This window comes from Cornus florida, unplaced genomic scaffold, assembly GCF_030987335.1.
Source record: "Cornus florida cultivar Cherokee Brave unplaced genomic scaffold, ASM3098733v1 CherokeeBrave_3.0.0_Hap2_Chr08, whole genome shotgun sequence".
NCBI lineage: Eukaryota > Viridiplantae > Streptophyta > Magnoliopsida > Cornales > Cornaceae > Cornus > Cornus florida.
In genome coordinates this window covers 9,319,619-9,334,753 of record NW_026775578.1, presented here as the reverse complement: position 1 = coordinate 9,334,753, position 15,135 = coordinate 9,319,619, and the positions used below count along the sequence as shown (strand labels likewise).

Genomic DNA, 15,135 nt, shown 5'->3' with positions numbered 1-15,135 from the left:
GCTTAGATTTTTTAAAGAGTTATCGGTCTCAAAACCTTGACCTGAAATTTGAGAGTTAAGACCCAAATTCACCGAGACAAAGATCTAGACAAGTATAGATTGCTTTGATTGTATATACTATATATCCGCTACAAATTAATGACAATTTCCTTAATGATTTATGAATATCATAAATGCTTAAAAAAAACTTCCAACGCATTCTTTTAGACGGTGTAGAATTTTAAATCTCCCATGATCAACCAGAAGAGGAGTTAGAGGTCAAAACTATTTTTACTTGTTAAAAGTTAAAACCCAACAACCCACCATTGACCAACCCAAGAACCCGAAAAGAAAAAAGAAAAAAAGAAGAAAAAAGAGTGCCCTAATAAGTAACCTCTTTTCATGCACAAGAAAGAAATGATGATAGCATCCATTGGAGCATCAAACTAATCATCTTATGAACAACATTGTTTCTTACAACATTAACAATAACTACCATCACGCATCTCTTTATCATATCATGATCACACGATCTTTAACAAAGCATATATATTGCACCTTAAACTACAATCAGGAGCCTCCAGAAATTCTAAAAATAACAATGCTTCATGCAGTGATATCTCTGAGTAATACTTTGATTATGCTTGAAGAGCAGCCATGCGATTTAGCACTTGCACCACGACCGATACCAAAACAGAAAGTCGAAGCAGGCGATCCATGTTCATCTTGCTCATCGATCCTAGAATCAGTAGAAGATCTCGACAATGCGAATTGTCTCTGTAAATTTGGAGCACATGGAGAACATGGCACTGAATGTGATGATGGCCATGGTGATGAAGATGACGAAGCAGGATACTGAGGGAGAAAGTTTTTCCTCAGAACGAGCTTAGGAAGAACATCACGTAAAAGGTTGGACTTTGAGTGCTTACTTATGGGTTTGTTCCCAGGACTGAAATGGAAAGAAGGTGGAGGTGTGAGAGGAGGAAGGGGGACATCATGGAACTTGACTTTAGGCGTCCCTGGTTGAGATTCCCACTGGAATGGAATAGCAACAGATACTCCTCCATAGTAGACTTCTAAAGAGGGGTTGGTCATGGCGTTCTCCCTAGACGGAGGCCTATTCGGGAACTTGTCACCCTGCTTGATCTTGATCAACCTTTCAGGGAGACCTGAGCTACCTGTATGCATTTTCACTTCAAAATGCTTCTGAAACTAAGAGGGAGTAGATAACAATGGTGATGGAGTGTTTAGCTAAATAGAGTGGCTAGCATTTGTGGGTTCTTGGCATTTTGAATAATTAGGTTAAGTTCCTGCACATGAATTCCTAACATAAGGGCATGACTCAGTTTACTTGCATATATTTAGAATTCCCAAAGTCAACTAAATTGATAATTAGAGAAAAGAAGGGGGAAAAAAGGATGAAAAGCAGTATGTTAGAAAACACACTAATCTTAGCTGAATGAACTATGTCACTTAAGAATTTACATGCACAGATGTATTTATATAGATCAGGAAGGAAGCACATGTGAGATCCACATTCTAGCATATAGTATCATTAAATTATCTACCGGAGGGTGCAACTGTATTGGATGAGCATATTGTAGTTTAGCGCCACTATGTGCTTTAACATTAAAATTATGAAGTTAAAGAGAAACCCAACTCTAAATGATAATAATGCACAAAATGTCCCCACCAAGCCATAACTTATATCACCCACTGTGTATGCACAACTACCTCTGAGAATGACTTAAACTCACCATGGCAGAAATCAATTTGAAGTTCCAAAAAAATAGTAGACGTACCATGTACCCATTGCTCATGCCATGTTGCAGATTACAAGCTATAAAGGAAATGAAGGACCCTGTATGGTCCATCTTGTACTTGACCAAGTTAGGAGGACACAACCCTAAGGTCAACCTGCCAAACAAATTCTAAGAAGTTAATAAACATATAAAAAATAATAATTAAATAAAATAATTTTAAAATATAGGAAAAATTGCTGATGAAGTGGTTTGAATGTGATAGGTTGATGAATCTAATTCAGATGCAATCTGATTAGAAAAACACTCATGTTACTTTTGGAGGTATTGGATAAACTAATTTTCCTCCGATTACAATTACAATTCCAAGGTGCCAATCCCATGCTTTTAAACGTGATATCAATTTAAACTAGCTAATCTAGACCAAGTCCGGGTGCACAGCTGGTTGATAACCCCAAGTCAGAATCAGCCAACTTTATCATATATTGGCATTGTGGAAAACTAAGTTCTCGAATAAATGACAGTAAAAATCAGAAAAATGGAGTGCTGAGATCTTCTAACCTCATGACCATAAATCAGCTAAAACCAATACTGTTATCATCATTCAGCAAAAATATCGAAATAATATATTAGGTAAAAGAGTTCAGAAGTCTACCTCTGACCACATCTTTCAAATGCCAAACTTGAATTTTAAGTTTAAAATGAAGCTGTAGCCTCAGGTGAGATAGTTAGGTTAACGTACAAAGGCTTATGCCAATGAGGATGGTACCCATACAGAAGCCCAGGCCACATGCATATCCTGACATGTCCCATCTCAATGCCCCCCTCTAACCCCCTTTCTTTTCTTCTGCCCTGTAGCAAAAATACACATCCTAGAAAACATCAACTAGGGGGACACCCATGTTTTGAAAACCTACACTTATTAGTTAATCTATCACCATCATCCTCATCACCGTTTAATTTGTCAAACCTTTACTAATCAAATTGACAAATTTAACATCATATTCAAAACCATCGAACTGTTACAAGGTCCTTATCATATTTTAGTGTGTCTACCTATACTTGATTACGATCCATGTTAATGGAATGTTCCTTCCATTTTTCATACACAGATGAACATAGTAACTTAACCCAATACAATACAGAATTACAAAACCGCTGGTTTAGCCACTTGGTTGAGTCCACCGAATATAATCCTAAGATGGTAAGACCTCAGTCCTAAACAAGGATCTACCAAATAACTCAGTTCTGATGCACTTTACCTTTTATATGGTTCTCATTTACGCAAACAGTGTCTTATGAGTGCCATGCTTACCTCTAAAAAAACAAGGCAATCCCTTTGTGAGGTTAATAAAGAATGAACTTCTAGCATTTGAAAATTTTCAAATACTGTATCTCATTTACCAGATACATAATAAAGCAGCATGCCAAAATGCATTGAAAGATTTATACTAGAAATACACAAACAAAGAGGCAATTCACACAAAAATATATTCCTTCAGCCTCTTCTGAGCTATGTGAAGTCAGTCCAATTTCTGCATATTTAGAAAAATACATGTAAAAGTAATGGAAACACAGTGTCCAAACTTCTATTTATTTCAACATGCATGAGTAATATCATGTGAGCAGGGCTTCAGAAAGATCATGAAAGCTCTAAACATTTTAAACACTAGATATGGAACTTCTTAAACTTGTAGACTCTTAATAATATTTAAAGGAAATTACCCAGAAAGCGAAATTACATAAAAGGATTTCAGTGTACTTGTAGAATATCTGAGTAGAATGTTTCAAAAATCTTAAACAGGGTATCAAAATCAAAGCATAGAGCATTTCAATGCCCAAAAAACCATGTTTTTCTTCAATGATTTACAAAGATAGTTCTTCCTGTATATCATTCAAAAAATTGAGGTTTCTAGTTTGACTTTGGCATGGAAAAGTTCTCTTGGATAACAAATTACCCGAGGCGACATTTCCAGCATTTGACCTTGTATTGTCCTTTGAGGCAAAGGTTTTTGTTTTTTCAGGGAAGGCTGTAGGCTATTTCAAGGATGAAGGCTTCTTATTGGACTTTTCATTTAACACCTAAAGCATCAACATGTAGAAGATTCCATGTTTCCAATCCTTTCTAAGTGTTGTCAGCATGCATGCATCATCTTGGGAAGAGGCATTTATCATAACGATTAAGAGGAGAGGAAAAAGAGTAATAACATCCACATGTGAATATTACCCATCATCTTAGATGGACAGTTGAATGGTACCAAACCGAGAAAGACAAATCAGAACAGTATAATAGCCTCCACGTGTAATTATTATCTGTCACAAATGAACCAAAGTCTTATTGGATGGACGATCGAATGTATCCAGTAGCCCAACCAAAGTAATAAGGGTACAAAATATCCAAATGAAACGGGTCATCATGCACATTACATGACAATCAATCAATTGGACAATTTAGATTACATACATAATGAACCAGTACTTTTGTTTTGCATCTCTTTTTGCAGCAAAAACTGCCAATTTAATACATGGATTAAAAAATATATCGACAGTTTGATAGAGGAGGTACAAGTTGATTACTCATGTTTTTTTCTTTTTTGGTCAGGTAAGTACTCACACACACACACTTTTTCCCTCGCCCAGGCTCAAACCCCTCCCCTCCTTATTGAGGATGGGGAAGTTATACCATTGGGTTAGAGGCCTTTTCGTAAACAGAAGATGCGTACATTTAACAAACGAAGAAGAATACCACAAGAGGATAAAACAGAAGATGCAGTATATGAAGGAATATGGTTTCGTAGGCTTACTTCATCATATGATGATCAAGGTAGAGATGCCAAATAAGAAGAATTCAACTGCTGCGGCACCTGCACTGCATATTTATTCCAGGGGGTGCTTTTGAGCATTGCCTCTATTACAAATTTGATTTGCATTTTGATTTAATAATGGTATTGAGCCGCTGAAACCATAGGAGCATCTGATTTAACACCCAGTACAGAGAATCGGACAGCTAAAATCATTCTCCGAAAACTCCATCTTCAGCCAAACATCGCCACATAAAGACAGCTCATGCCAGATTAACATGACTGATTATATATCCTTCCTTCACCTCTTCCCCAACCGAAATTTTCTTCTTTCGAGAGTTCTGTATTCACCTGAGCACTGTCTTAAGACCCAAGTGCACCAACCATCAATTACCCATCCTAGACAAATTTTTTACCACATCACTGTAAGCTTTGCAGCTTTCAAATGGTGGGGCTTACTTAAATTAAATAATTTTGTATTGTTTATAATTATAAGGATCACGGACATGAGAATTTTATACTGTTGTCTTTCCACAAAAAATAAATTTCTGAGATGTATTGATACCGATGCTTGAAATATTCAAACATCCTAATAAATCATCAAATTAGAAAGTACTTGGTTATTGCAACTCACAGGTGTAAAAATTTGAAGTTGACATCTCTTACGCACGTATTGGTATGGAGATATACCCATGAGAAACTACCTACTTAGTTATTGCAACTCCAAGGGTGTAAAAAATTTGAATTTGACATCTAGCGTATTCAAAGATTCACATAGTCCTAGATTGGCCAAAAAGGGTCACATATTGGTTGAAGCATTCAGTAACCGGTCAGAGAATATTAACCTGCAATTTCAGTGCTAGAATGTGAAACAGCAAGCAAAGGTAAAGTAATACCAGCACTGGAACAAGATGTTTCTCTTCAAAGCCCCAAGTAAGGAAGAGCATTGTAACTAAACCTTCACTTCAATGTATATGACAAAACAAAATGGCAATAAAGATGAGTACATACCATCAATTACCAGTAATCCTTACAGGAACAGATCCCATTCCGGAAATGGTGAAACCGATTTCGATCCCTCACAATTATCTCTCTCTTAAATAATTCTGATATATGCTTCATGGCAGTATGGCAATCACTACATGTTCGAAGGTTTTTCACCACTCGAATTGTCTTTCCAGGTGGTGTGTTCATTAGTCCAAAAGCAACAGCAATTCTCTCACTATGATATATAATTGCACTCTCTTTCTCCTCATCCTCTATGTCATGGAGCACAGAAGCTGTATCTGGCTCATGCCCATGCCCTCTCAATTCCTTTGCAATCTTGTCCAGAAACACATTAATTTGTGGGAATTGGGGATGTGAAGAATCCCCTGCCACAAACTCATGTATTATATTATCCACCTCGATTGAACTGCATCCAGGTGTTTTACGCACTCCCCTCTCAATCATTAATTTCCGGCACATATCCACATCATCCCAACGCTTTAACGATGCATATATATTGGACAAAAACACATAATTTCCTCCATCACATGGATCCAACTTCATTAGATTCTGGGTCACATGCTCAGTTAATTTGGTATCCTTATGAATCTGACATGCTCGGAGAAGGCTTCCCCACACCACTGAATTTGGTTTTATGGGCATGGTCAATATGAGGTTTAACGCCTCTTCAAGAAGCCCTGCTCGCCCTAAAAGGTCAATCATGCAGCCATAATGTTCAATTCCAGGTTTAACCCCATAAATGGCATGCATTTGGGAGAAATAGCTTCTACCAACAGATATCAATCCCGAATGGCTACAACCACACAACAGCCCAACAAAGGTGACCCCATCCGGTTTTATCCCCTCCTTCTCCATTGACATGAAAACATCTATTGCTTCCTTCGCGTAACCATGCATTCCTAGTCCTACAATGATAGAATTCCAACAAAATACGTTCTTCACAGGAAGGTCATGAAAAACATCAAATGCAGCTTCTATACTCCCACACTTGCAGTACATGTCTATAAGAGCATTACCTAAAACAACATCAATTTTTAAGTTTTTTCTTCTAATGTAAGCATGAAACCATACACCCATATCTAAAGCGCCAAGGTGAGCACATGCAGATAACAAGCCAACCATTGTTATTTCGGTTGGCTTCACTCTCTCAGCTTGCATTTGTTGAAAAGCATAAATGGCTCTCCTGAATTCCCTATATTGCACATATCCCGAGATCATGGTATTCCATGTGACAAAATTTTTAGCAGATCCCATCCTAAAAAACAACCTTTCAGCATTCATTAGTTGACCTGACTTACAATATCCATCGATCATTGCATTCCATGAGATCACATCTTTGACTGGATTCCCATCAAAGATCAAACGAGCAGAATCAATGTCACCCAATTTGCAATAGCAACTGATCATGGAATTCCAAGAACAGGAATCCCTCTCCAGCATACCATCAAATAGATTCCGTGCTTCCTCAACAAATCCGTGCTTACCCAACGCTGAAATCATTGCATTACATGCCACAACATCTCTTTCAGGCATTTCCACAAACACCAGCTTCGCAGACCCCAAATTTCCAACCTTTGCATAAAAATCAAGCAACCCAGTTTGCAAAACTAAATCAAAAACAAAACCCATTTTTACTATATGACAATGAAACAATTCCCCCAGTTGGGTCGCACAATGACCAGCACATGAACGGAGGATTAGAGATAACGTACTTTTACTGGGAATGACATGATTACATCGTAACCCATTAAAAAAACGCACAAAATCTTGACAATTATCGGATTCTAACGAAACACGGATCATCGAATCCCATAGCAGTGAGCCGGGCTTTGGTAGATTTTGCAGGAACAGAACTGCGTACTGAGGTTTGTGCGATCGATAACACGAAGAGACGAAGTTGGTAAGGAGAGGCGTGGAATGGATATATCCATTGGTGAGGATTTGAGCATGGATTTGTTGTAATTGGGTGAGGTTTAGGAATTTATGGTGAAGTGTGGATGTTATGTAATCAAGAAGAGATGGAATAATTTTGGGAATCGAATTCATCAAAATCAAACAGTTCGAGCTTCAGAATCAGAACATCATTTTTCTTACTGTATTTATTTATTTATTGAATTTTTAGTTTCCTTGCAGTTCTTTTCTTTCTTTCTTTCTTTCTTTCTTTCTTTGGTAAGCTTTGGTCTTCTTGACGTTCCCGCCAATCTTCGAATTTGAGTAACGGCTATCCTCGCTGCCGTTACAGAAAAATAGGTTTCCGTCACTGTATTCTCTATACTTAGGAATTGGGTTTTCATGAATAAGCTAGTTCTATTCTACCAAGGAGAAAATTAGACTTATAAATCAACAAAGTAATCATTTTAAATTGATAATGAAAGAACCTACGGAGTATATATTTTAATTTTGTAATGTTATAACATTGCAACTTAATATTATTATATAAATATTAAAATATAAATATATTATATGTTTTTTTTTTTTTTTCACTTAATATATATGATATGTGTTACATAAGTATTTACATGAGTGTCAGTTATAATTTATAAAATCCCAGAAAAGAAAAATAAAACAAAACCTAAGAATATTCGGAATGCAGAGTATGAAAATCAATGCACAGCTACATAAATACATGTGATGATGTGAAGTGGGCCCGAGGAATTAGAAAGAAAATGATTAAATAATAATTCTCTCCTGAATTAATGATGCTACAAACGACTAAGTTACTAGAATTGTGCGGATCTCATTAAACCATAACATTCAATAATTGAAATGAAATTACAAAACAGTGGGAAAGAAATTATTACCAATTATCAAATTGAGACAAAGTGTAACACATTGTCTTTAACTCAAAAAAATATAAATAGTAGACGGACTAAATCATCCAAAAACAGCACATAGTGTGCGAGGGTTTATATATATATATATATATATATATAATATGTATATATAAGTATGACTTAATGTCAGGTGAATTAGCTCGCTCTGAATTGCAGTATCTCTCTCTTCCCCCTGTAATTTGTTCTCCGTTGGAAATTCTGAGTTTGAAGAAAAAAAGGTAATCAAAATTCAATTCTTTATGCATAGAACTCTGTCTGCGAATAGGTTTGGTAGAATTGTGGTTTTTTCTAAGTTCATTCTTTAACTGTACTCGTACAAATATTCGTTGGGTTGTATTTGTTTATGTTTTACTCATCCTAGGACCATCACTTATAAGCAAAATTAATCTCAATCAATTACTTCTCTCTAGAATCTGATCAAAGTGATCGACGAGTAGAGTTTGAATTTTTTTTTTTTTTTTTTTTAATATTTTATTTATTTATTGCATTAGGTGCATGATGTGGAAGATTTTCATATAAGTGGACATCAAAATGGGCGAGGTTTAGCATAGATTTGTATGGAAGATTTTCAAAATTAGACCTTGAGTTCAGGTTGTGTGCTTCAATTCACCATAGAAGGGGGAGGGGTTAGTCTTGGTGAATTTTCTTTTCTACTTTTTACTGTCAGCATTTACATTTTTGGGTAGTATTTGAACTTTGAAGATGTGGATTTGTGGCACGAAAACGTTTTAGTTGACCTTCATGTGCTAGAATTGCAAGATATAATTTCAGAAAGCAAGTGTATGATTCTTATCTCTCGAAATTTATGTTCATAGTTTGTTGACATAAAATCTAAAGCAACAATGGTAGTTGTTTTTCATATATGCATAAGGTCTTTTTGCATCCTCTTCTGAATGATTGTTATTATAGGTGGGTTCTACCGTTTATTTATTTCAGCATTTATTGATTATTTTTTCCATTTCATTCTGTATCTATTGTTTTGAAGCAAAAACGTATTCCTTTTTGTTTTTTTTTTCCTTGTGTTGTATGCTTGCAAATTGAATTCTCAGAATTTCTGTGTTATTTCATTGAGTATTTAGCTGAACGTTCTTTGTTTGATTGCGTATATGTCATTTCAGCATTCTTTGTAAGATGTGTTTGAGCGCTGAGAGTCCTTTCATTGAAGTGCACAATATTTTGGCCTTACAAGAGCTGCCTTTCTTTATTCTTGATGAGAGTGGGAGTGTCCATAGTAGCCCATTCTCTCCTGTCCGAATGCAAAACAGACCAATGATTTATAAAGTTGCGGTTGTGTTAATGCACGAGCTTTGTGTAGATGGTTGAACTGCTTATACGTTGACTACTCCTGCACAAAAAAATTTGTAGCAGATTTTGTAGCTTTAGGATGGATAACAAAGGAAGTGTGTTGATGCAAAGATATGAATTAGGGAGATTACTTGGCCAAGGCACCTTTGCTAAGGTTTACTATGCAAGGAGTCTCAAGACTGGCCAGAACGTGGCCATCAAAGTAATAGACAAGGAGAAGGTTCCAAGGGTTGGTCTCATCGATCAGATAAAGCGAGAAATATCTGTTATGAGACTGGTCAGACACCCTAATATTGTGCAGCTTTATGAAGTCATGGCTACCAAAACCAAGATTTATTTTGTCATGGAATTTGCTAGAGGGGGCGAGCTTTATAACAAGGTGTCTAGAGGAAAGTTAAAGGAAAATGTTGCTCGGAAATATTTTCAACAGTTGATTAAAGCTGTTGATTTCTGTCACAGTAGAGGTGTTTACCACCGGGATTTGAAACTAGAAAACTTGCTGCTAGATGAAAATGATAATCTGAAGGTTTCAGATTTTGGGTTAAGTACCCTTGCTGAATCCAAGCACCACGATGGGCTGTTTCACACCGCTTGTGGTACCCCTGCCTACGTCGCCCCTGAGGTGATTGGTAGGAAAGGTTATGATGGGGCCAAAGCTGATATTTGGTCATGTGGGGTGATCCTGTTTATTCTATTGGCTGGTTATTCCCCTTTTAATGATTCAAATTTAATGGAGATGTATAGGAAGATTGGTAAAGCAGAGTTTAAATGCCCGAGCTGGTTTCCAGCAGAAGTCCGCAGGCTACTGTCAAGGATACTGGATCCCAATCCGCATACTAGAATTTCGATTACCAAAATTAAGGAAAATTCTTGGTTCAAAAGGGGATTGGACTCGAAAACATTGCAAAATGAGGCAAAAAGAAAGGAGATGGTACCTCCAAATATGGGTGCAGCTTCTAGTCCCTGCGAGAACAGCAGTACAACTGCTGTGGAAAAGCAAGACCTAACAAAGCCTACTAACTTGAATGCATTTGATATCATCGCCCGTTCTGCTGGATTTGACCTATCTGGCTTGTTTGAGGAACCTTGTCTAAAGAAAGAAGCAGTATTTACTTCTCAGAGACCTGCATCGGTCATCATCTCTAAACTGGAAGAAATTGCTAAGCATCTGAGGCTGAAGGTGAGGAAAAAAGATGGAGGGTTGTTAAAAATGGAAGGAACAGAGGAAGGTAGAAAGGGGATCTTATCCATTGATGCAGAGATATTTGAGGTCACACCATTTTTTCATTTGGTGGAGGTGAAGAAATGCAACGGAGATACTCTCGAATATCAGAAGATATTGAAAGAGGGTATTAGACCTGCTCTTCGAGATATCGTTTGGGTTTGGCAGGGTGATCAACAGCAGCAGCAGCACCAACAAGCACCATCTCTGCAGGAGTAGAAGCAGCTTCCTTGAATATTCACATGTCCGATTTTCTCAACCTATCTAATGTTTGTACATTTTTCTAACCTGCCCTTTTCTCTGAAGTGTTGTTTTCATCTTCTTATGTGTATCATATCCTTGTTGAGTAATCTGTAATGGTCTGGCATATCTACATGGTAACATATAAGTGTGTGTGTGGCATATCTACATGGTAACATATATGTGTGTGCGTGTCACCCTAGAAAGATATCCTGTGATGCCCTCTTGTGATTAGTTTTTTGGCACTATGTTGTATCCGTTAACAGTGTCAGAATGTTTTGCTTTTGCTGATGCTAAAAGTGATATTCATAGAAATTATCTGAAAGTTGTCTTGTGTCTTATCTGCTATATGGTTATGGAAAAATTATATTTTGGTGATCAAAATTAAACATAATTGCTCTACAGTGATCTTAAAGTCAAGAAAAGGTGAATAGTGACCAATGTAAAAACTTAATTGATAAGTGATCATTTAATGATAATTTGGTCAAAAACGCTTAAAGGTTTGATAAACATTTTAAAAATAAATTTTAGATGACAAAATTGACATCCAATACAAATAATAACTCATTGAGTTCATCCCCCTCCTCTCTCTCTCTCTCTAATCCAACGTTTTCTTTTTTTCTTTTTAGTTTGCAATTTACCAATTTAAAAAATTAAGGCTTCTTTATGTGTGAGTAATTACTTTAACTTCCAAAAAAAAAAATCAAGAAAACAAGTTTCATTCCAAAATGCTCTTTATAGAATATTTATAGAGACGGTCCCTTCTCACTTTGTTGTTTTAATATATCATCTTTTCTGAATGATTCTAAGCTCATGCATACGTAAAGAATGTGGTTAGGGTTATAGACAATCTCAATAACAACTCATATGACAACTTGATATTTGCAAACGATTGATATGCATACTTTTGAAACACCTATAAACAGTTGGCAAAATTTTGAAATTAATCAGCAATGATCATTATTTCTTAAACTATAACTCAGTAGTATTAAAAAAATTCCTAAAAATTATAATCTTATATCTTAAGGAAGATCTCTCAAACAAATCAACTTATAAAGTATAATAACTATACCTTGAAAATAATGAATAAGAAGAAAATTTACAATTTTTGATTCATTTTTATTCGGATAAAATTGGACCATTACAATTTTATATATCAAATAAGAATTTTATAGTTTAGATCATTGTCGGTAGTTTATCAATATTTCTCAATTTTCTGCATGTCAATGAAGTTAATTATAAGATTAGAAGACATGATTTTGGGAACTTCAAAAACTGCCCAAAATTTAGTAAGAGCTAGAGATTAATAGTGAGTAAAATAATTATATGAAAACCAAACGGTGCCATTCAAGGCCATAAGAAAGTGTTCAAAATCATGAGAGAGAGAGAGTGTGTGTGCAGACATTTTGTATATATTGCTTAACCCTAATAAGCCTATGCAGGCTTATATAAAAGATACAAGACTTGCTTAATAACACAAAGGCCCTACCAATTATATGTAATTACATAATGACCCAACACATATATATATATATATATATATATATATATATATATATATAAACATTCTAACACTCCCCTTTAAGCTGGAGAATATATATCAAATAATCCTAACTTGGAACACATAGTTCTTAACCGGTTATGACCAATGCTTTGGTAAACATATCAACTAATTGATTTTCAAACTTCACGAATGAAGTAGAGATGCTCCCACATAATATTTTTTCTCGAATGAAGTGACAATCAACTTCAATATGTTTGGTCCTCTCATGAAATACAGGATTTGATGCAATGTGAATTGCTACTTGATTATCACAGAACAATGGAGTAGAAGCTTCAACTGTCAACCCAAGTTCTTTTAGAAAATGTTGTATCCTTGTCAACTCGCTAGTGGTACGGGCTATTGCCCTACACTCAGCTTCAGTACTAGATCGAGCTACCACCGTTTGTTTTTTACTTCGCCATATAACAAGATTTCCTCCTACAAATGTGCAGTAGCTTGTAGTAGATTTCCTATCTAAATGAGAACCAGCCTAGTTGGCATCTGTAAAACCTTCCACCCTGAGATGACCATTTGATTTATATAGTAACCCAAAACCTGGAGCTTACTTGAGATATCAGATAATCCGAAGAACAACAATCCAATGTGGCATTCTAGGAGCTCCCGTGAACTAATTTATAACACTAACTGCATATGAAATATCAGGTCAAGTGATAGTGAGATAAATTAATTTCCCAATAAGGCGATGAAATCTGCCTGGTTCATTAAATAGATCACCCTCATCAGACACAAGTTTTGTATTTGAATCCATAGACGTATCAACCGGACGACCACCCAACATACCTGTTTCTTCTAATAAGTCCAACACATATTTTCGTTGAGATAAATTTATACCCTTCTTGGATCTAGCAACTTCAATACCCAAGAAATACCTAAGTTTACCTAAGTCTTTAGTGTGGAATCGATGTTGCAGAAACAACTTCAACTTAGCAATGCCTTCAAAATCATCACATGTGATCACAATATCATCTACATACACCACAAGAAATATGAAGCCAACTTTAGTGCGCTAGTGAAATACTAAATGGTCGGTCTGACATTTGTTAAGACCAAATTTTAATGCCGCCTCAGAGAATTTTCCAAACCAATCCTGTGGAGATTGTTTCAATCCATATAGGGCATTTTTAAGGCGACAAACAATGTGACGATACTCCCCTTAAGCAACAAACCCATGTAGTTGTTCCATATAAATCTCTTATGCTAAGTCACCATGTAAAAAGGTATTTTTAACGTCTAACTAAAGCAGAGGCCAATTTCGATTAGCAGCAAGAGAAATCAAAAACGAATAGAAGAAATCTTAGCAACGGGGGCAAACGTCTCATCATAGTCAACACCATAAGTCTGGGTATAACTTTTGGCAACAAGACGTACTTTTAAATGCTCAACGGACCCATCTGGAAGATACTTCACATTATATACCCAGCGATAACCAACAAGTTTGGCACCTGGAGGTAATGGAACAAGATTTCACGTGTCATTCTGATGTAAATTTAAAGCATCTATTTCATCTTGCATTGCTTTCCTCCGGCCCGAATAAGACAAAGTAGCTTGCATAATCTTAAGAACAAATGTAGTAAACAACTGAGATGAAAAACATAAGAAGGATGGCGATAAGGAATTATAAGAGACATAATGCGCAATGGGATGATTAGTGACACAAGATCGAATACATTTATGAAGTGTAATAGGCAAGGAATCAGACACAGTGGATGGTGTTCGATCCAAATACTCTGAAGATGATAGAGGAAGCATGATAGCAGACGGCTTTGGTCTTCAAGTGTACACCTGTTACAGGCAAATGAGATCTAGGTTGAAGAGAAAGTAAAGGAAGAGTAACAGCAGGAAGAGGCAACTCAGAAGTGATATCAAGAAGTGAATAGTATCTGAAAAATATGGGATAGACTCACAAAAATTTACATCCGCGCTAATAAAGTACCGTTGAGAAACAGGACTATAGCAGTGATAACCTTTATGAGAACTAGAGTATCTAAGAATACACACTTTGCGGCACGTGGGTCTAGTTTATCAAAACCAGGACCAAGATTGTGGACATAACATACACAACCAAAAACTCTATGAGTAAGAGAAAACAAAGGAGAATCAGGAAATAAAATAAAATGTGGAGATTTGCATCTAATACAGAGGACGGCATACGATTAATAAGATGACAGGCAGTAAGAACGGCATCACCCCAAAAACGTTTAGGCATACGCATATGAAACAAAAGAGCACGGGTTACTTCTAAGAGGTATCGATTCTTACGTTCTGCAACTCCATTTTGTTGAGGAGTATAAATACATGAATTTTGATGAATAATTCCTTTATCACTAAGATATGTATCAAAAGGGGCTGAAGAATATTCCTTAGCATTATCAGAATGTAGGATACGAATTGGGTATCTAAACTGAGTTTTGATTTCTTTTCG

At 36.1% G+C, this 15,135-nt stretch overlaps 3 protein-coding genes across 3 annotated transcripts; 1 reads left to right on the top strand and 2 right to left on the bottom strand.

The window, feature by feature from the left end:
* Positions 1 to 177: 177 nt before the first annotated feature.
* Positions 178 to 1,979, bottom strand: LOC132268390 (uncharacterized). The gene has a single exon (XM_059769243.1). It carries the CDS (start codon positions 1,165 to 1,167, stop codon positions 586 to 588), a length of 582 nt encoding a protein of 193 aa, XP_059625226.1. The 5' UTR covers positions 1,168 to 1,979; the 3' UTR covers positions 178 to 585.
* Positions 1,980 to 4,973: 2,994 nt separating this feature from the next.
* On the bottom strand, positions 4,974 to 7,875 carry LOC132269274 (pentatricopeptide repeat-containing protein At1g08070, chloroplastic-like). The gene has a single exon (XM_059770414.1). The coding sequence runs from the start codon at positions 7,592 to 7,594 to the stop codon at positions 5,558 to 5,560; it is 2,037 nt and encodes a 678-aa protein (XP_059626397.1). The 5' UTR covers positions 7,595 to 7,875; the 3' UTR covers positions 4,974 to 5,557.
* A 1,422-nt stretch (positions 7,876 to 9,297) lies between these two features.
* On the top strand, positions 9,298 to 11,385 carry LOC132268389 (CBL-interacting protein kinase 2). The gene has a single exon (XM_059769242.1). It carries the CDS (start codon positions 9,767 to 9,769, stop codon positions 11,126 to 11,128), a length of 1,362 nt encoding a protein of 453 aa, XP_059625225.1. The 5' UTR covers positions 9,298 to 9,766; the 3' UTR covers positions 11,129 to 11,385.
* Positions 11,386 to 15,135: the final 3,750 nt, after the last annotated feature.

Coding starts and splice junctions, on each gene's coding strand:
- LOC132269274 (XM_059770414.1), bottom strand. CDS start 7,594: ATGAATTCGATTCCCAAAATTATTCCATCTCTTCTTGATTACATAACA.
- LOC132268389 (XM_059769242.1), top strand. CDS start 9,767: ATGGATAACAAAGGAAGTGTGTTGATGCAAAGATATGAATTAGGGAGA.
- LOC132268390 (XM_059769243.1), bottom strand. CDS start 1,167: ATGCATACAGGTAGCTCAGGTCTCCCTGAAAGGTTGATCAAGATCAAG.